Source organism: Xiphophorus maculatus, chromosome 1, assembly GCF_002775205.1.
Source record: "Xiphophorus maculatus strain JP 163 A chromosome 1, X_maculatus-5.0-male, whole genome shotgun sequence".
Classification (NCBI taxonomy): domain Eukaryota; kingdom Metazoa; phylum Chordata; class Actinopteri; order Cyprinodontiformes; family Poeciliidae; genus Xiphophorus; species Xiphophorus maculatus.
This window is the reverse complement of record NC_036443.1, coordinates 12,274,549-12,295,473: the sequence shown is the minus strand read 5'-3', so window position 1 is coordinate 12,295,473 and position 20,925 is coordinate 12,274,549. Positions and strand designations below refer to the sequence as shown.

At 38.4% G+C, this 20,925-nt stretch overlaps 1 protein-coding gene across 2 annotated transcripts in view; it reads right to left on the bottom strand.

Moving 5' to 3' along the window:
• pex14 (peroxisomal biogenesis factor 14) overlaps nucleotides 1-20,925 on the bottom strand; it is a 62,465-nt gene that overhangs the window by 34,924 nt on the left and 6,616 nt on the right. For both annotated transcript variants that reach the window (XM_023331490.1, XM_005808223.2), the window contains exon 3: nucleotides 2,356-2,440. In XM_023331490.1, the coding sequence (XP_023187258.1) occupies nucleotides 2,356-2,440 (85 nt within the window). The remainder of the gene's footprint in view (nucleotides 1-2,355; nucleotides 2,441-20,925) is intronic.

Below are 20,925 nucleotides of genomic sequence, written 5' to 3'. Positions count from 1 at the left end.
TTCCATGCAGATCAGGACACCAAATACGCTGGAAAATAATATGCACGACTGAGATTATTGTGTAAAGATTCTGCAACATGCAATCAAAGTGGGCCCTATTTTCCCCTTCATCAGCTGTCCGGCGTAAGCGCTGGCAGCAAGAGGAATCCAATTTAAATTCCACTCTACAGGGAGATGGTATTGTTTCATTTTATGTGTGCTTTGACATTTCTGGCTGCTAATATGGAGTAAAATCGAGAAGTATTTACATAAATATGGCATTAAACTGTATTAGAAATTAAGAGTGACACATTTTCTGTGGCGACTGTGGAATGAGGGAAATGATTGAGTTTCTGTGTCAAAAGGTTGAGAAGAGAACACATGCTGGGTGAAGACGCAGGGAGAGTATTAGCCTGTTGCTGCCCGAAAAAAGTCCAACGTAGTTCAAGTTAGCAACAACAAGAAGCAGCAAGGAGCTCGTAGATATCTTAAAACAAACATGTTTTATAAATAGGTTCATTTCTATGCATGGAGAAAAGTCCATTTTAATCACGTTTAAACAGATGTAGAAATCCTGAAGCCATTCTAAATCTGCTTTGACTCTAACATTGGTGATCTTGGAATCAGGTATTGTGTTTTAAAGCAAATGTTTTACCTCACACAAACCATGCCCTGACTTTTGCTCCCAATATGTGTCATAGCAATATTTAGATTGCTATTTTTATATCATAGCTCCTAAAGAAAATTTTGAATTGCCCAAAATCTATATCAGCTGTTCAAATCCTACATAATCAACATTGCTAATTAAATAATTTTAGCTTGTAGACTACATGGCCAAAATACAATGCTAAATGTTTAGGTAAAATGGTTCTGGATCAAAAACATATGTTATCTTGAAATTTGAATGTACAGACCAGACTAGAATCCACAAAAACTAAATCTGTGGAACTTTACATATGAAAACTAAGACAGGCATTCCTTTACAACCACAAATGTACTAAAGTTGATCTTGCAATTAGATGCAACTGAAAGACAAAACAACATAGAGTAGTCGGAAGTGTAACTTGAAGCCCAAAGCAGCAACTAATACGATAACAAGGAGATAGAAAAATAACAATGCTTAAAATATTTCCAGGTTCCCTGCCAAGGAACTCTGCAATAAAAGTCCGGAGCTATGAGTAGTGCAAAAAGCTACTCAAACATACTTTGTGCTTAGTGCTTCATTTCTCATAAGTATGCTCTCTCCCTATGATCAATGTCTTCATGCAAATCAAGACTTCTTGCTTAGACCTACAGTGGAAAGAGATTTACCAAAATAAATCTGCATTAAAGGGTCATACATATTTCATGGATGTAAAGTGCAGTAAAAGCAAACCGTTTTGGACGCTGGGGCTCCACAAATATCACAACAAAGCTGAAAATAGGAAGAAAATGAGTCACGGCATTACATCATCCGGCTCGGGCTTTGGGTAAACAACAGCAGATTGGGAACTGTCTGTCAATAATGAGGCTAAAAGATGAAGAAATGTAAAGAGATATTAACAATCATTACAGTCATATGAGAGGTGTGTAGTAGCAGCAGGCCAACATGGATTTGGTTTCAGGTTACCTTCCCAAGTCACAGAGCTCTTAGGCTCACTCCTCACTGTTTGGTTCCTCTAATGCTGCAGGCAGAGTCCCTCAGCACTGTACTGACACAGTCCCCTAAGTACTGAACTGCCTCACGACCAGTTACAATAAAAACATTCCTCACAAAGAGTTAATCTGTATAAGGGCACACACACACTCCCATATCTCTGTCATCACTGCTCAACCACAGAGCTACAATTCAACAGTTGCCTTATATCGAGCCGATTTTAATGAGTTCAGCGTAATAAACTTTTTTTTTTTTTGCCTTTTTCATTACACAAACCATATTCTACAATGTGAAATGTCTGAATAAATTACAAAAGAAAAAAAAAGTTAGATGGCAGAGAATATTTCAACCTTCCCTTGTCAGAAACCCTTACTGTGCAGTCACTCAAATTTACAATAACCATTAAATTAAGTAAAAGGGTTAAAATGCTAGGAGGCAATATTGATAATTCCATTGAAAACTCAGGGGGAGTTTGTCAATATTAATTTTCCTGAACCCAAAGGAGCATCCTGACTGGTGTGTCATTTATTCACGGGGCCTGAATCCCGTACTATGGAGCTAAATCGACCCATTTTAGGACCAAACACCCTCCACGCCCTTGTGAGCAAAAAGCTATAGCTGAAATTTCTGACCTTTCTGGACCAGTCCAACTAGAGGGAAACAAACAAAACACTGAAACGCAAATGCTGAATGGTTTTATTGAAGCTTGATTTGGCAAACATTAAAGAAAAGTCTCTGACCTTTTTTCTTCAAGAAGGCCTTTCTGGTGGCCAGGGGGCTCTCGCGTACCTTCGGGTTCTGCAGAAATTTTACGGCAGTTGCAACCTGGAAAGAGACAAATCGGATTTATTCCCTCGTAATCACGTAATGTGAGTAACCCTAAAGGAAACTGATGCTGTTAACACTCTAAACAAGAGTCTAGACCTTCCTTAAGAAAAAGGTTCATTATAAATCCACCGCAGCTAAAAAGAAGAGAAAAAAAATAAATGGATTCCATCTGATAGTTGCATTTACACCCCCCCTCCCTCCTTCTCCCCTCGTAGTCAGTAGTGAGGAAAAAGACCACCTGACCACTTTCCTGCTAAATGTGGAGAATGACCAAATCAGCAGTTATAAAATTAGCCCATCAGGAGTGCCGGACAAATGGAGTATGGAGCTTAATTTGCTATTACCCTCTTAAAGACAAACTTCCATTCTTAAGTGCGCAGTGGAAGAAAATCTATACTTAATGCAGAGGTGATCATTTGTATCTAATAACTTGAGAATCCGAGGCAGAAAACTTCTGTAATTCTTCCAGTTAAAAACCTGCCGTGATCAAATCACCCCGCCTGACTGTTGTAATGACTTGAAACGTTAATGCACCAGAACGTTAAATAGCATCAGAACATCAGTAGTTTTAAGTGCACCACGTTCATCGATTCTATTATGTTTTCCTTCGAGATGCACCTTAATTTTCCACCCAGTATGCATTTCCAAGAATTGGAGGCAGGAGGTAGTGCTGGTGGAGGTGGGGGGGAGGTATCTTCCTCAAATGGTATTAAAACATAAATTTGAAGTGGGCGCCGTGAAGTGGCGCCTCCTAAAATGGATAAATATGTAGGGAACACAGAGAACGGAGAAACACACTGGAGGGGAGGTTTCGATGACTTATTATCGCACCTGTGGTCCCCATGATTCAATTGTAAAAGTCATCCCTCTAATAGCTTGAAAGGTTTTGATTACTCTTCTTTTCTCTTAGTGTTGAAAGATACAAAGTGATTGAGCGCCCTGCCAGTGGTAATTCATTTTGGGTAATGCATTGCATATACTATGAACCTGTTTCAATCCAAAAGAATCGTAGTTTAAAGTTGTTTGATGGGCGGAAGTGGCAGGGAAGATGTTTAAAAACCTGAGGTTCTGTCACAAAGGTGCGGTGATCGACTGAGGTTCTGGAATTCTCTGAACACCTGGCTGGCCCTCTCTAAACTACAGGAATAGACTCCAAGGAAGCAACGCAATTTTACTTATGTGATCATTGCTCAAATTATTTCACACAAATCTACTAGTTTACAGAGATTATGGTGTTCAAAAGGTTTCACAACATGTATATAATTCCCAGGATGTGGAAATACCTGCATCTTTATTAAAATTAGGCACCCTCAACTTTTATGGTGACAACAAGAGGATGGCATTTTCATGATGAACCCGCAACCTTTGCTTTGTGCTAGCAGATACACTCAAAACGCTGAGAAATTTCATTTGATAAAAATGAAAATTTTTATCAAATGAACAGGACCTTGCAATGGTATTTCTTAACCTTTGAAGTTTTTCTGTCAAAACCACAAACTTGAACGTATTTCGTTTTCTGTAATATTTCAACAGATTGCAGTTTTGAGTAGAAGAAAGTGAGAGGGGAAACATGGTTTTTGAAATATTTCACAAATTAAAACCAGAAAACTAAGGAAAATATTTGTAGTGTGAAAATTCATAAACACAAGTCTATCTGTGTTTGTCTCTAGCAGCTTTACACTTGTAAAATTTTTGCCTATTCTTCATTCCAAACAGTTCTAGTTCGCTCAGATTGAATTGGGAGCATCAATGAAAAGCAATTTTTAATTCTTTGACTTGTCCACTCTAACTGAGTGATGAATAATGAATATGCTTTGATCTAAACCACCCAACTGAAGCGCTTGGCTGTATGTTTAGAGTCTCTGTCTGCGGTAAGGTGAATCTCTGCCTCAGTCAAGCGTTTTGCAGCTGTAAAAGCTTTTTTTTTGTGGTACTGTTCTCTATGTAGCTTTATCTATCTTTCCAGGTATGACTTGCTTCCCAGTCAAGAAAGGTATCTTCTCAGCATGATGCAATTACCACCATGTGTCACAGAGTGTGTTCAGAGCCCTTTGCAAACATAAATGATGCCTCTCCGATTAATAATGTCCAGTTTGTCAATTTAGGTGGTAGACCATATTTTAGTGTGTTTGCATTTGTGACATAATCTCTCCATTTCTAGATGAATTTGCTTCAATAATTGCTAAACATTTGGGATATTGTTTCAGAAGCTAACCCTGCCATAAATTTCTTCAGAACTTTCTGTCTGTTATGCTTCTTGGTCTTCATGGTGCTGTGTGTTCTCTAATGTTCTCCAACAAACTTTTGAGGCCTTCACTGTACAGCTGGATTTTGTTTGAGTTAAACACAAGTTGACTCTGTTTATTAATTAGATGCCTTTTGAAGGCAATTAGGTGCACTGGGTTTTATTTACAGGCGTCAGATTAAAGTGGAGATGAAAATTTATGCACACAAAATCATCTGGATTTGGATTAAGCAATAATGTTGAAATCTGTGTATCATTTTCTTTGCAATTCAAAGCTCTGCACTACTTCATTTTGGCTCATAAGTTCATAATCATGACAAAACGTGAAAAAGGTTCAAGAGCATGGATGCCATTTCAAGGCACTGTAGGCGACAACTTTAAAAAAAAAAAGACAATAAATCAAAATTTTCAGTCCAGCAAACTACAAAGCGGTGCAAACTCTATAAGAGGTAATGACCTATTAGAGAAAAGAATACGCTGAATGAGCAGTCCTTGTTTACACTGCCCTAAAGTTTCAGTTGTCCAATTATTGACAAGAAAATTGTATCAATGTTAACAGGCATAAGTATGATACCTCAGAAAGGACCGCAGCTTGCTCAGCGGCAGACTAATGAGGCAAATGTCCATTTGGTTAAAACCGTAGTGGTGGATCTTCTGGGAGAGGAAAAGTGCACTTCTTAGCAGATGACATAGAGGCTTTGCACAAGTTCCATCCAGACATCTCAATCAATTATAACCACATTGCACTGATTTCACTCTTGTTATTGACTCATGGATCACCCCATTTATAGTGTTGGGTAGCACACCACTGAGCTTTTAGGGTGCGCATGATGGATAACAGTACAAGATGCATTTGTGTTGCCGATATAAATAAAAAAAAGAAAAATTTGAAGAATTCTCTCAATTTTTTTGGCAGACAACTAGTAAATTTTAATCTTAAAGAAAAACTGGGAAACTTTGTAAAGCTTTGACTACTAATGCACCAAAGTGCTCCATGTAAAGTGCAATAATCTTTGCAAACCAGATAACCAATAAAGTGTCAGGTAAAGCTGAAAAAGAGGTGAAAACTCAATCACAGGAAGAGATAACATTAACCAATACACTTAAAGAGAGTGAACTTGATGAACAGACAAGATTACAGAAATGTTATTGAGTTTGAATTGGACCAGACTTTGCACTGCACTTGTGTGAAAATTACAACGGTGATGCCTCGAACTGTGAGAAATGAGGCTGGAATCCAATTAAGTTCGAACCACAGGGATGGACGCCTGAGGGAATCCATGTAACCAGTTGTATATTTTTGCTCTAACTAGTAATGGCACTTAACTATAACGTACCGTAAGACCTATGGATGTTATACAGATGTGCATTATGGGGAGTAGGTAGGTTACCTGAACACTTGCAGTATCTGATTGGTTCCAGTCTGAACAGAAAAGCCTTAAATTATCCTTCATGTGTTGAATCTGACTTGAAGTGTTTCAAGTTCATTTGTTTTTAATAATACAGAGGTTTCAGGTGAAGAATTCAGTTCAAATCAAAAGGAAGCTTATTAAGTCCACTGATTTGAAAACACAGTAGAATAAAAAAAAAAGGTGTCATCTATATTTACATAGGTTTACCCATGATTCTGGTGGTATGATGATCTTGAGTAAAACTATCATGGTTTCACTATAACTCAGCACCATAATTGTTATTATTTTTTTACATGAAAAAGTCCAGATCCTACATGTTTTTAGTAGGCCTGTATGACGCCTCAGTCACATTTGCAAACAACAGCAATGGACGAAAAAGGTGCTTCTCTTGGTCCACTGGCATTAATTTTTGCTTCAAATGTACTGATGGGACACTGGAAAAGACTATTGTTGTTTGCAAGTTGTGAAAACTGGTTGACATTTTACCAAAGTTATTCAGGCCTAAAATAGCATTTCAGTGCAAAACAGGTTGCAGCAAGCAAAAACGTCCCCAATCCCAAAGTCAGCGTCCACAGTTCACATTTGTAAAAAAAGTATTTTTTTCAAAGACATGAATCATCATTAGTTCCTGAAACACTTACAAGCTGAGGTGGTATAATAGCACTTTGCACCAATCTGATGGTTAAATAACAGATTGAAAACAATAAATATATTAGTCGTTGAGCTCATCTGTCTATTTATTCAATAATTTAGCAGTAAAAAGTTTTCAAATAAAATGTGATGGGGAACATCACGTTACACTATAACCTAAGCCACCAACAACAAAGATCTATCTGGCAGTTTTTCTTAAACTATAGAAATGGTATGAAAAATACAGACCTACACAACTGCTAAATGATGCGTCAAAACAGCTACGCAAATTCTTCATCCCAAATCTGACTTTAATCCAGAATAAGATCATAGATTAATAAAACAATTTTAAAGCCATTTTATTTTCATCTGTCACTGTCTTAGTTTTTTTTTTTTTTTAAATAAAAACCAATCCCTCAATGTACAGGACAACTCCTTGCGGTCCGTTTTACAGAGACATTAAGGACATTGTAGAACAAAAAGTTGGGTCTTAGTACAGTCGAGGGCTAAAAGAAAATCATTAGCAAGTATAGGATTTATTCTCAGTGTGAATCAATTCATTCCAAATTGCCCTGGCCTGTGCATTTGTGAAGTGCCCTTGATATAATAACACACTGGTAGACATGATCAAAAATCGGGTTAGGGTGGTCTCAAATTTCCCCGCTTGGAACACATGTTTGGAGGACCAAAAGCGAGACAATGTGAGACGGCAAAAAAACCAAAAAAAACTAAACGAAGCTTTATATTAATTTGGTGCTTTCATGGGTGATTTCCTATTAGGGCAGCATTCTTAAATGACTTAACCCAATACTGTTCTGATATCAGAGCCCTGCGAGAAAGGAATTAAGTTTTAATGAAATTATTGTATTTCCTTTGGTCGCCTGACTGCTTGATGTGGCCAACGGTGCTTTTTAATCTTTTTAAAAGAGCAGGTTTAAACGGCCTTCTAATTGTGACACCTTCCCTGCTTTAATGTTGACCTTTAGCAGGAAAAGGCAAGGCCTCATGGGAGCGGCTATGGGGAATTATTGACCCTGGGAGACATCAGGAAGTGAGATACTGACCCAACCATTTAGGTAACAGTTGGTCAGACACTGAAGCTTTACAGGCCCGGGAAGAGATGTACCCCACAAAAAAGGATGAAGCTTCATTATTTATTTGTTTTTCTGATTAGATTAATTTATAATACAAGAAATCTTCACACTAAAAAAAATACAAAGCAGCTTAGTTTTCCAAGTGTTATGTTAACTAAAATATAGTTAATCATTACTGAATGAACCCAGGGTATGAAATTTAAAGGTTAGACTTAAAGTTTCAGTAGATGAAAAAAAGGGTCATGGAAAACATCATTGACATTTGCTAGGCAAAGGTTTAAAAATAACAACATACAGCACTGTATCAGTGACAGAGCCATGGGGAGGGCTGCAAACATGACATCAAAAGCACATTATGCAATTTGTAAAGGAGGTGGGGGTTTGTTGGACGGAAATCAAGTTTTTTTTTTTTTTTTTTTAAAGGCCACTACGTTTCCAGACCAAACTTTCCATTCAGAAGCACTTCACTGTCAAACATGGAAACGTTGAATGAGGTTTGAGGGCGTGAAACACAGAAGGCCGAGTAACTTATCCGACAAGGACGCTGACAAAACAGCTGAGACCACGATTTGTTCTTCAGAAATTTTCCGCAACGATCAGATGCATTTTATGATTCAGTTCGAGTATATCAGTCGAACTGATATACTCGTCAGTATATCAATGAGGCGATTGTGCGATTGCCTCATTGTTTATATAATCATTAGTCAGAAAAGGGTCTACCTGATTTTTTGTGTGAAGTACGAAAGTGTTAAGAACAACACAAAGCAACAAAGTGTTGTCTTCTCTTTTAAGCCTGAGCAAAACTAACAGATATGAAGCCAGCTCTGACTTTTTTTTTTTTTGTGCAACTGTCAGTGTCACTGACGGGGGTTGCCTTTAGTAAACTAGAGAGATAGATGACAGTTTAGATAAGGACATCCCCCTCAATGGTGGCCTGAAAGCCCAAAGAACCGTTTTTTCTGAAGAGGTCCGACACCTCCTTTTTTTTCCATTTTTAACTTGCATGTTCCTTTTAATTCAGGTAAAAGGCCCAAACGGTGAGTCTGGAGCTGCTCTGAGAGATGAGGGTCATCAGAGATTAACCCGTGGCACTTTAGCAGCGGGGGGAGACGAGGAGGAGGGGGACTCACAGTCGAGCACAACAAACTACTTAGCTACCACAAAACATTCCTGCCCCTTCTCAGCTGCAATCCAGTAATGGATACTTCCTCAGCTCCTCAATTGGTCAAAATGTTTTCATACAATAATTTAATTCAGAAACACATTTACAAAGCAGGAGTAATCAATTTTAATTAGTTGATTTTTTTTCCATTCGCATAAAATTTAATGTACTGCCATCGATCTCCTTTGTTCTTTAATGCAGTGCCTCTTTCCTGTAATTTGAAGCTTTTCTTTTTCTTTTTTTTTCTCCTCCTTTTGCAGTTAGCGATGACATTCTGTGACAAGCAGCGCCGCATGCTTTTTAGTACCAGAGAGTAAGCAAATTAAAGTAAGAAAAATAATTTTAAAAAGACAGCTCAGTTTGATACTAAAAAACTAAGAGTGAGCTCATAATGTGGTTCAAAAATGCATCAGAGAAAAACAAAAGGTTTGGTTGAGAAATGAGACATCGACATATCGGAAAATGTTTAAAAAACGGTAAAACGCGATGGCCTTCATATAAAATCAATCATCACTGATCATGGCTACTGATTTTGCAACAGAAATGTCTTATCTCAGAGAACAAAAGCTGCACTGACGCTATGTTGATGATATCATTGTACGTGCCATTCAGCTATGACCTCAAAAGTTTCCAATGCAAATCTGCATGAACGGAAGGCGCAACAAATGGTTATTAATTGACTAATGCATTTATTAGTGTAGCTTTTTTTTTTACAAGTGATTATTAGTTACTCAGAAAAAGTCAAATTGTGTAACAGGCGTATCACAACGTTAGCAGATTACTATTCAAACTGTGAAATTTATATTTTGATCCAATAAGCACAAAGTACAGATGTTTAGTGGACGAAAAGTGAAAATTAAAAACGGACCTAAACAAAATATTTTAAACTTCAACTATATAGAAATGTATGTCAATAAATTAGAATATAGCCAGTAAGTTGAGAAATTTGATTAAATTTCATAAAATGAAAGTCATATTTTAGATTAACAAAGGACAAAATGATGTATTTCAGGCCTGCATTTATATTAATTTCGATGGTTATGGCTTTAAGTGAATGAAAACCCAAAATTCAGTTGTTATTAAATTAAATATTAGATAAAAGCAATAGAAATACTACTTTCAAACAGAAATATTATGTTGTTTACATAATTATTTTAAAGACTGTTGACTTGACAGGTGTCAAGCAGTCGTAGGTACCCTCCACATGAGTCCATTTCCCCCCTAGCGTGGCTCAGTTCAACTTGAGCCTACTTCATTCAGGTTTTGCAGTTTTCCAGTAAGTACTTTGCATTAACTCAGGTTTTTAGCATTGACTCAACTGCAGCATCTATCGAGCCAAGTCAATCTGAAAATGCGATTTTGGAAGATTTCTGGTCACTGATTGGCTACGGTGTGGCAGTCACTGGTTGAGTCACGAGAAAGACTCCTTTAAAAACTCATAATAGCGTCTGAGCATTTTCTAATGCTTTAAGGAAAAAATGCAATGTTGAAATCAACACTAACAATAACAAAGTGCAAACATTTTTGTGTATGGTGGCTGATGAGAAAATACTATAGTGGGAGCTTGACGGTGGTTTGCCACATACAAATCACGTCTTGTTATTTTTGCTATGACAAACCCACCCACATTTAGGTGGTGCTCCATTGTAAAGAAAAACGCAACAAATTGTGTCGAGTCAAATAGTGCTGAGTTGAATTGGACGGAAAAGAGTCAAAGAGGAGGAAGCCACAAAAGGTCCTTGCTAAAAACGTTGAATCTCCATAAAGACTTACATATAAAAGAATGTTAATGGAAAGTTGAGGGGAAAGGAAACAAGTGGTAGAAAAAGTTATAGTGATAACCTCAACCTTGGACTGTAAAGGAAAGCCCATTCTAGAGTCTGAGGGGGAGATTCACAGTGTTTACCAGAACCACCGCACAGTTATAAAAAGTACAACCATTGTATTACTGGTGTTACTACGACTAAACCAGAAACGGCGTTGGAAGGGTCTTACCTGGGCTAAGGAGAGAAAAGGGCTGGATTTGGTTAAATGGTATAAAGACTGCTTTTTAAATGGAGGCAATTTTACATTTCATTTGGAAATCACGGGCCCAGACTCTGGAGGAGGGGCTGCAGTGATGGCAAAGGAGGAAGAAGAGGAGAGCAGATGAAGGAGGCAGAATAGAGAGGAAGACTCTAAGCTGCTTGAAATCAAGTAAAAAGTTTCTATTTTACTAATTTTATTTCAGCGCCCTTTTGCTGGTCTTGTGTAGTTTTCAGAGAAACTAAAAACTGAAAAAATGCCTAAAATATAGTACTGTGTGCAATATTCCTTTATGAATTTCAATAAATGACATTTTTGATGATATTTCAACTTACAGCTGTACACAAAAGTTTCTCAGATAAAAACAAGGCAACAACCTCAATGCCCTAATCTCCAAAACCATTGTGTATTCATTGTTGTCCATCTCTGCAACCGGAGAAAGAAGGCAGCAACTGCACGACCAGGATAATAACATCAAGAAACACAAACTGTTTTCTTAAAACCTCTGCCGCTCCGTGCATCTTCCCTCATATCATCGAGGCCCGTCGGCCTTTCACATCCTATTAGCTGATTGAAGCAAAATGCAAGCGGCACCAGCAGGAAAACAATGCGGAGCCTGTGTCCGAGCGACACACCACAGAAGTTGTGTTGTGGTGTCAGGAGGAAGAGCTGCCTCTGTCACGGGCAACTTACAGTGACAAGCCTATCCTCCTCCAGTGATCCAAACCGCTCCACTCACTGGGGAGGTGCTCAGCCACAGGGAGAGAGAGACTTACACACACACACGTGCACACACACACCCTTTAGTACGGAACAGAGCAAGCCAAGTTTGAACTAAAACACCTTGATAGGAAAATGAAAGAATGAAATGAGGGGAAGATGCAATCTGCTGGCACCCATTTCCAGTTATGCCAGCTGACTTTTAAAAAGTAAAAGAGCGAGAGTCAAACGCGCCATCTTATTGATCAAATTGTTGCGTCTTAGACATTTAGTATTGAATTGTCCGCGCAAAGACAGCTCAACAGATTGTGACATTCTACTGACATTGTAATCACGTGTCAACTCTTCTCCAGTCACCAACTTGAATACACTAATCATGTGTCTTGGATCAGCAATTTCATGGTCTTCAAAGGCGACTAGGAATTGGTGGCATGACCCTTTACACAGGGTGAGACCCCTCTTTCCTCAGAAAGCCGGAGAGACGGGATGGATGGGCCGTATTAAAAGAGGCGCATCTAGTCCAGAGCTCAGCCAGAGAAGATAAACATCGCCATCTACTGGGGAAGGGCAGGATGGAGTGGCGCCAAGCAGAAGGGGGGGAGGAAAAGCGCTGGCAGTTTACCCTTGCGGCCTGTCTTTCACTGAGACCTGTCAGAAACATTTAGACACACTTGCCAAGACAATGGGCCACACATCTACAGTGGCAGACAAGTCGGGATGAAATCACCATCAAATGAGGGAGGAAACTTAAGGGCCTTCATCTTTGTTTGTTTTTTTTTTTTTTAAAGGGGAAAATACAGAGTCTGAAAGAGCTCACACTGGGTGACAAAGAAAAATGCAAGCTAGATCTCATTTTCTAGAGGTGTCCAACTTCCAGCAACAGTGAGAGAATGGGATAAGAACACAAACAGCAGAGTGCTGACAGTAGGAGAAAAAAGCAGGGTCAGAGAAGTAGCATTTGCCTTTCATCTCATTAAGCCCAATCAGGAAGAAAGAAAAGACAGCTCGTCAGTTCCAATAAGAATTCATTATTTCAACCTTCCTTAACCTGTTCGGTTGCACACAGAAGGATGTGGTGGTTGGAAAATGACAAAAGCACATTTATTTGCCCCACCTGAACATTATCCGCCTTTTCTGAGAAGTTCAAACACACATTTCAGGTTTCGCAACATAATTCCCAGATGCAGATTGGTACAATGTTGAGAACAGCAGACATTTTTATTCTTTTACACATAAGATGCCTTTGACGATCAGGGCTGCTGACCTTTTCACTGACTTTCAGAACTGTTTATAGAAATAGACAGAGAAATTAGCCCATTTTCAGCCATCAGGACACAGAAATAACTTACTTGTGGAGTTCTTACTCAGAAAAAACTTAGTAATTCTCAGTATTAGTGAGGTGTTTAATAAGCTATGTTATATGAAATTGTTACTGAGTAACCCAATTTCTTTTATTCAGGCTGCTAGAGAGCGGGTGAGAGCAAGACTGAGAAGAAAAACAGGAAGGCTAAACAGAGAACAGAAAAGTTGCTCTGTTTAATCCTTTAGAAGTTTTCATCATCAGTTTCATAGAACATATTGGATTTGGAAATGTTAGGAGTCTTTTGGAAAAGTGAAGATTCATATTTTCAATAAAATAAACACACTGCTGTCTCAAGAACCATAGCCATGCTAACTGAGCTAATCGTCAAGACACTCGAGTATGATATTTCTGCTTTATCGTGGTGAAAATCATGGTTTGTTAAATGGCAAAGCTCAAACAGGAAGATCCTGAACTAAAAGAAAAGTGAAAGTTACATGTGACTAATGCATCTTTTGTGGTGATTTGCGTCAAACTTTAGGCGCCAACACCCATGGACAATCAAGAAACGCACACGTGGCAGCAGCAGGAGAAGATGAACTTTTACCAGCCTCCTCCAAATGAATGAGAAGAAGCAACCCATAGTGAACTACTATAATGTCACATGGGGTGGCGTGTTACAGCAGAGGGGCTGAGTTGGCAAGCAGCTCAGCAGCAGACGCACACCTGTTCTGACATTTTCTGTCGACCTTGACACAGAAAACACATGACAATGCCACTCTCTGCATTTCAAAAGTACAGGCTGTTTCTTTTTTTTTTCCAAAGTCCATTTGCTTCCCTTTTTTCATCCCCAGGACAACTAAATCCACCTTCCATCTACTTTGAGAGTCATGACGTAGCAAAAGAGCAGCAAGGAAAGGCAGACAGGAGGACAGTTATGTAAAAAACATAAACCCTTATATGGAAAGACATTCTGTTTATAGGAGACATACAAGTACTGGATACCGGAGGACTCCTAACAACTGTCTGTGTTGGCTGACTTTTTACAAAGGACCTCAAGCCAATAATACCTCACTTTAAATCCCAATGTACACAGTAAACACTACTTGGGGAGCAAAAATAAAAGAGTGGCTCATCCTCTACTCTATATTCTGTGGTTACTGTGTGCTCACCCTTCCTTTTGAAGTTTATGACTGAGCTACACTGCACCCATCCATCTACTGTTTTAATCAAAGAGAAAGCAAAGTAGTGCTGCCAGGAGAGCTGCATACAGGAAAACAAATGCAATCTTCCTGTTAATCACTGCATTAACAAGAAGTCGACAGAGTTGATGCACAAGCCGGGGAAGGCAGCCAGTCCAGGTGTTGGATAATTGTCAGTAAAGCCAGTGCCAACCTCTGCTTCACTAGTTCCTCACACTTTTGCCGTACCATAATAACAGTGTTTAGAAGGTGTTCATTTTGCTGGCAAGTGCAGGGGAATGTGGAGAAAAGCAAGAAGTCTTGGCCATGACATCTGCAGGACAACTATGGAGAATTGTCACATTCACAGTTATAGTCAATACAAAATGAAGTTCGTTCAGTAAGAAAAACACGGATGAGTCAGTATGAAATGTTGAGTCAATGCATGGCATAATTATTGCATCGTTTCATCTGAAAGCATAAAAGCAACAAAGATGCTAAACTGACATAGTACACTAATTATTATGGTTATAATTATGTTTTTTTATTGTTAATTTTATTTTGATGCAAAACAATAGCTGAAAATCTAAAATGGACACCTGCTAAGTGTTTATTGCACATGGTATATATTTGAGGTATTGTGCACATTACTATATATATATATATATATATATATATATATATATATACTCAAAATTATTCATATTCCTGGCAGGTTTAGAGTTAAAATCATCTTCATTCAACCAGCAAGTCTGAATGAAAGGTCAATTCTTTTTTATACAAATCAAAAATTATTCACACCCTCCCAAACCTTTGATATTACAGTCAGACAGACAAAACTTGGTTGGTAAAATAAAAAAATTGTAAGCATATAAAAAATTCTGGGCATAATTGAGTACAAGACATGTCTTTGAACAGAAATTTCAGGTGTCGTTTTATAATAAGACCAATAGGTGGCGCTCCTTCAGATTCCAAGCCATGATTGAGTGTAATTTTTTGAAGTGTGTGGAAATATTTCCACAAACTCCAACTGGTCTTTGATGTAAGTGAGTGGAAAATGCAGCTCTGTTCTTTCAGCCAGATGGCTTGCAGTGCACAGCAGCAGGTGAAGAAGGGTCAGAAAACAGTGATCGCACTGGCACTTTCTCATGCATTTTATTAAAATTACTATAAACCACCACAGTAACTTGAATGGATATTTTGAATTTACAACTTCAAAAAAAGCCTGGTCTAAGTTGATAATCTCAACCAGCTCATCATTATGAGAATTATATAATTTTAAGACATGCCACGCTGCTAATACACTTCCTGACCACACTTCTTAGACTAGAATAATCAAAATTCAATAAGTTACGCAAGTGCTCTTTTGTTTTTAGTAGGTTTAAAAAAGATTTATCTCAGTTTGTGCACCACATCCTTTTCATTTCAGCTAAGACACTTTCACACTATCTCCTTTTTCTCAAGATTCCCCAGATAAAGCCCCAATCTCAGGACGCCACACACAGAGAAACGCTGAAATCCTATTAGCATTTTGCTTTCATTATTTTTAATCAAACCCAGGAAACTGACACATATTAATTAATATCCATTACCAGGTTTTTTTTTCTGTCCCTCTCCCGGAGAAGACGTTCAAGGGAAAAGAAGCAATTAACTTTACAAAATAATCAAAAAAATAGTTACAGAAATCTGATAAATGTCATGTGAGGTCCCGTCTGAATGTACGAAGTGTAATACATTCTTGCTGTCATATTCCATTAAACTGCTATTACAGTCTTGATAGAACTATTAGTCACTACATTATTAATAACATTAATGTATTTACATTTTTGGTGTACAAGCCTGCTTTCATGCAATAATTTATGAAGGCAACTTCAGATATGTTAGAACATTCTCCATCTGAGCTCTTTTGTGCTGGTTATTGATTGTGAAAACAGTCAAAACCCAAAATCTAATACCCCACTGCCCCCCCTCCCATAGCCTTTAATGTATTGGACTGAGCTGTTTACATTAAAGGGACTGGGATAAAGTGCATTTACATCCGAAGGCAGAAGTTCATAATTTACATTTCCAACATTTATTAGAGGTGACAAACGAGCGTTTGGTCCACTCGTGCTTTTCCACAATGCAGCACTCATTCAATCCATATAAATTACAGCCGGGCTAGAGAGTGCAAGAGCAAATTATTTTATTATATGTATGCATGTATGACTCTATAGGGGATTACTAAGACAAACAGGGAATTACTTGATTAGGCCAACAGTGGTTAACAAAGAAAGAAATATGAGACTAAGTGTTGGGCCAATCAAGTTTTAGCATAAATATTTGGCCCTTAGTCAAAAAACCGACATAAGTGTGGAAGTCTTAACCTGCAGTGGAACAGTATTTCACTGTATGACTCTTTCACACAGTATGGATTGCTCTTTTAAGCGTTGCAGCTCCAACTGCTTAGCCTTAGCTGGCACTAATATTATTCAATTAAAAGAAACTTGCCTAAAAGGCAGTATTATATTACATAATTAGGCAAGGCAGCATTTTCAGAAGTGTAGTTACAAATGCGCTGAGGGGATCCCAGTATTTGAACAAATATCTGGCGCTGTAGGGGAGCTTGCAGACAAATTAACAGCTAATAACTTACTGGGAAGCCAGATAAAAAGAGGAAAAAATGTTCCCCAAAGTGTCAATTACAAATAATTTTTTTTCCCTCTGATTTCTGCACTTGTGAGAGCGAGCAAGATGCTAAGAGGCAATTTGAATAGTGTAGGTTGCTCATTTTATGTTTTTTTTTTATTATTATTATTAATTTTTTTCTTTGTGCAAGCAGAATTGATTCATCAAGAAGCTGGATGGCTTAGAAAGGACCGGTGAACGGCCCCTTTATGACAGCACGAACCGGCCTGAGCAAAGACAGACGGACGCAGAGACAAGAGGAAATGAAGGGGGATTCAATCAAATTCATGTTCATTAAAAATCAGAGGGCATCTCCCAAAAAAAAAAATTGAAATATGCTGACAAATCAGAGGGTCTCAGTACCTGGAATTACCATAGTCATTTACTTATTAAAACCAGGATGCTTCCTGTCAATCAAGAGCCATCACATTCCCCATTTGCGGCGGAAAGCCGCCGTAATTGCTTCTCATACTAATCAACACAACTTGTGTAATTATGCCTTGAAAGTGACATTGGAAGCTGAGAGCGATGTGAGCAGTCTTGACAGCAGAGACATCTCGGATTCATCGGGAGATTTCCAGCCTCGCTGTGAGGAGACGAGCCGCTCTCAGACCAACTTATTCACTCGAGCAGTTTACAGCCATAAACACAAAGAAAAGACAATAAATCACGCTGGAGTAATTACAAAGCAGAATGGAGAGTATAAAGAAAGCTTAGCTCAATAAGACCACTTTCCCAAGTATATTGAGGCAAAATGGCTACACTATAATTAAACCGGGGTCGTATTTCTATCATTTCTTAAGTAAACATATTGTGACAGTTCACTAAATTGTGGGAGAATAGGAAATTACAGCTCTGTTACCGAGTCGTTTACATTAATATACTCGCTGTGACAAAAACCCTGCAAATAAAGTCCTAAGTATTCATTAAAGTTTATTGAATTCAGCCTAATCACAGACTTTACATATGTCTCCAAAATGAACTTTGCGTAAAGCTAACTCGAACATTCCTGCGAGCTGAGCGGAGCTTCATCCAAACCATATTCCCAGGCTGCATCTGTCAGCCGACACACCGCGGCCCGGCAACACGGAGGTCACAGCGAGGTCAAATTACTGCGACAAATCAAGAGCTCTGACTTACGACGTGAGACTATCTGCTTCAAATATGTGATTTTACGTGACGACGGCGAGAACCGTTCCAGCTTCCCTTCTACAGTGCAGACCTATTCAATGAATACATTTTTTTTTTAAAAGTCATTCTAGGGGTTTGTGATGCAGAACCAGTCCAGCTGAACACATAAGGCAGAAACCACAAAATGAAAATAATTTTTTTAAAATGGGTTGGACTCATCTGTGCTCATCTTTTTCAAAGAGGTGGGTGGAACCAAAGCAAGAAAAAAAAAAACATCAAAAAGAAGTCAGTTGATAATTCTGGCACAGTATGAGTGGAATGAGCCTAATCATCTCATCTGCAAACAGAAACGAAAATGAAAGATTTATGGCTCATAAAAAAAAGTTCAGACGACAGGAATAAAACCAAAATCCCTGTCTGTGTCATTCCACACTCATGACCTCCAAACTTTAGCACATGTTGGAGAGAAACTGATAAAATGGCTTTCTGTGGCCAAATATGAGCAAAACAAGTACAGTTACTGACATAGAAAAGAGACGCTTTTACAGGAAAAGCCCGTGTGATTCACCACAACCCCCTGCGTTCAACTCTTAATGAGTCAAAAAGTGTGACCCGCACTTAAACAAGAAGTCACAGCCAGAAGCTGTAAACTCATTGCCCCTTTCCTCTTCTTCCTCCCCCCCCCTCCACCATCATCCAAAGCCCGCAACGTCGGCAGGACCTGGAAGATGTGCTCCGAGCATGCACAATAAATCTGACGTGAAATCATAATCATAAAAGCAATTAGCTGACCCTGCGCCACTCGTCCTTGGACATGACAGTGAGAATTCATACAGAGTCCTCTAAGGAGGCGGCGCGGAGAGGAGAAAAAAAAGAGAGAGGAAAAAAAAAGTGCAACACAGCAACAATAAACCGGAGGGCCCTTCCTGTGTCATTAACCACAGAAACAAACAGAGCATAATGCGCAATAAGTGCTGTGAAATAAGACAATTGAGCTTTTATGCTTTTCAAAGAGAAAACGTAACCACGACCGCTGCAACAGATGTGTGAGAACTGTGAAAAAATAACTTTAGGTCACTTCCATCACACTCTCTTTCATCAGGCCTGATGGTGCATTTACAATATTGTTGGTTATTTAAAAAATAAAATAAAATAAAAGTTTGTACCTTTTACATTCCTGCATTTCTTGCGGTGTGAAATGTGTTTACAACCAAAATAAAGAGAATCAGATCAGATAACACTCTCTCTTTCTCTAGTGGAAGTGCTAAAATCTCTAGTCTCACAACCATGAGTGCACACACACACACACACACACGTGGAGTCACACACTTTCTCACCACGACTTTCCACTCAGTAATTACAGAGGGGCCGAACGAGTGGCTGCCACCTAGTGACCGTCTTCCCCAATAATCATGAAATATCTCCATTGCTCGCGCCCCCACTCGGACCATAACTCTCCTTTACTGCAGACAGCTCCAATAAAGGATTACAATTACAATTAAAGTAATGAGCAAAGAGGAAAAAAAAGGGGAAAATCTCTGAGAAGGTTCCCTGGGCTTAACTGAATGGCAGCCCGGTTTCTTGACAGAATGGAGCTACCGTACCGGACCCATTACCGGCTCTCATTTCGTATTCTGCCCCAATAATTAATTTGAAGCATGTTGAAACCTGCAGTTCTCAAAAATTAAAATGATGGCTTCAAAAGTGATTCATGTGAAATAATTAGACATATGAATTTTCAAACAAGATATTAAGTTCTGGTTACTTCTTGGTTTATGGTGGCTGAAAAGTGAAAAGCTTAATCAGCTTAAAATGTCTAGTAATTTATGGTGGATGGGGGATGTTTGTAGAATTTTTTAAAGAGTAAAAAAGAATATTGAAGAAAAAAAGACAGAATATATTTTCTGTAAATCTCTATTTAAGCCATATTCTCATCCCATAACTGGTTTTGCAATAGGTGTTTCTCTTGGATAGATTCACACAAAGTAATGCATAATTAACTACGCATACGCATTAAAATGTTTTTGTTTTTTTATCTGAAATGTGTGGCATGCATATGCAGCTCTGGAAAAAAATTAAGAGTCCACTTAAAGTTATCAGCTTCTCTGATTTGAGTTTTTATAGGTATATGTTCGAGTAGAAAGAACATTGTTTTTTTTATTCTATGAGCTGCTGACAACATGTATCTAAAATTCCAAGCAAAAATTTAGTATTTATTTGCAGAAAATGAGCTATAGTCAAAATAACAAAAAGATGCAGTGGTTTCAGACCTCAAATAAGAAAAAGAAAGAAAACAATTTATATTCATTTATAAACAACAACACTAATGTTTCAACTCAGGAAGAGTTCAGGAATCAATATTTGGTGGAATAACCATGAGCTTTTCAGTGGGGTTCAGTGCAGTGGTCTCTTCATTTTTTCCAGAGTTGTATGTTCAACCACCTTTACTCTGACACCCCTAAGTAAAATCAAGTGCAATCAACTGTCTTCACAAATCAACTAATTACAAAAGTTATAATCTTGGTAAATCCAGCTGTTCTGTAAAGCTCACGTAGGTTTCTGTGAGAACATTAGGGAACAAATGACATCCAGAAGGCTAAGCAACACAGCAAACGGAGTTTTTTAAAAGGAGGGGCCGGTTTAAAAACAGTATATCAAACTTTAAACATTTCACAGAGCACTGTTTGATCCAGATGAAAATGGAAAGATTGGCATGACTGCAAACCTATAAACAGCATCATGCTATGGGGTTGTTTTTCTTCTGCAGGGACAGAGAAGCTGGTCACAGTTGATGGACAGATGTATGGAGTTAAGTGCAAGACCATCCAGGAAGAAATCACGGTCGAGGTTCATCTTTCGGCAGGGCAACAGTCAAGAGTTACAATGAAATATTTTAGATGAGTTTATGTGTTTGT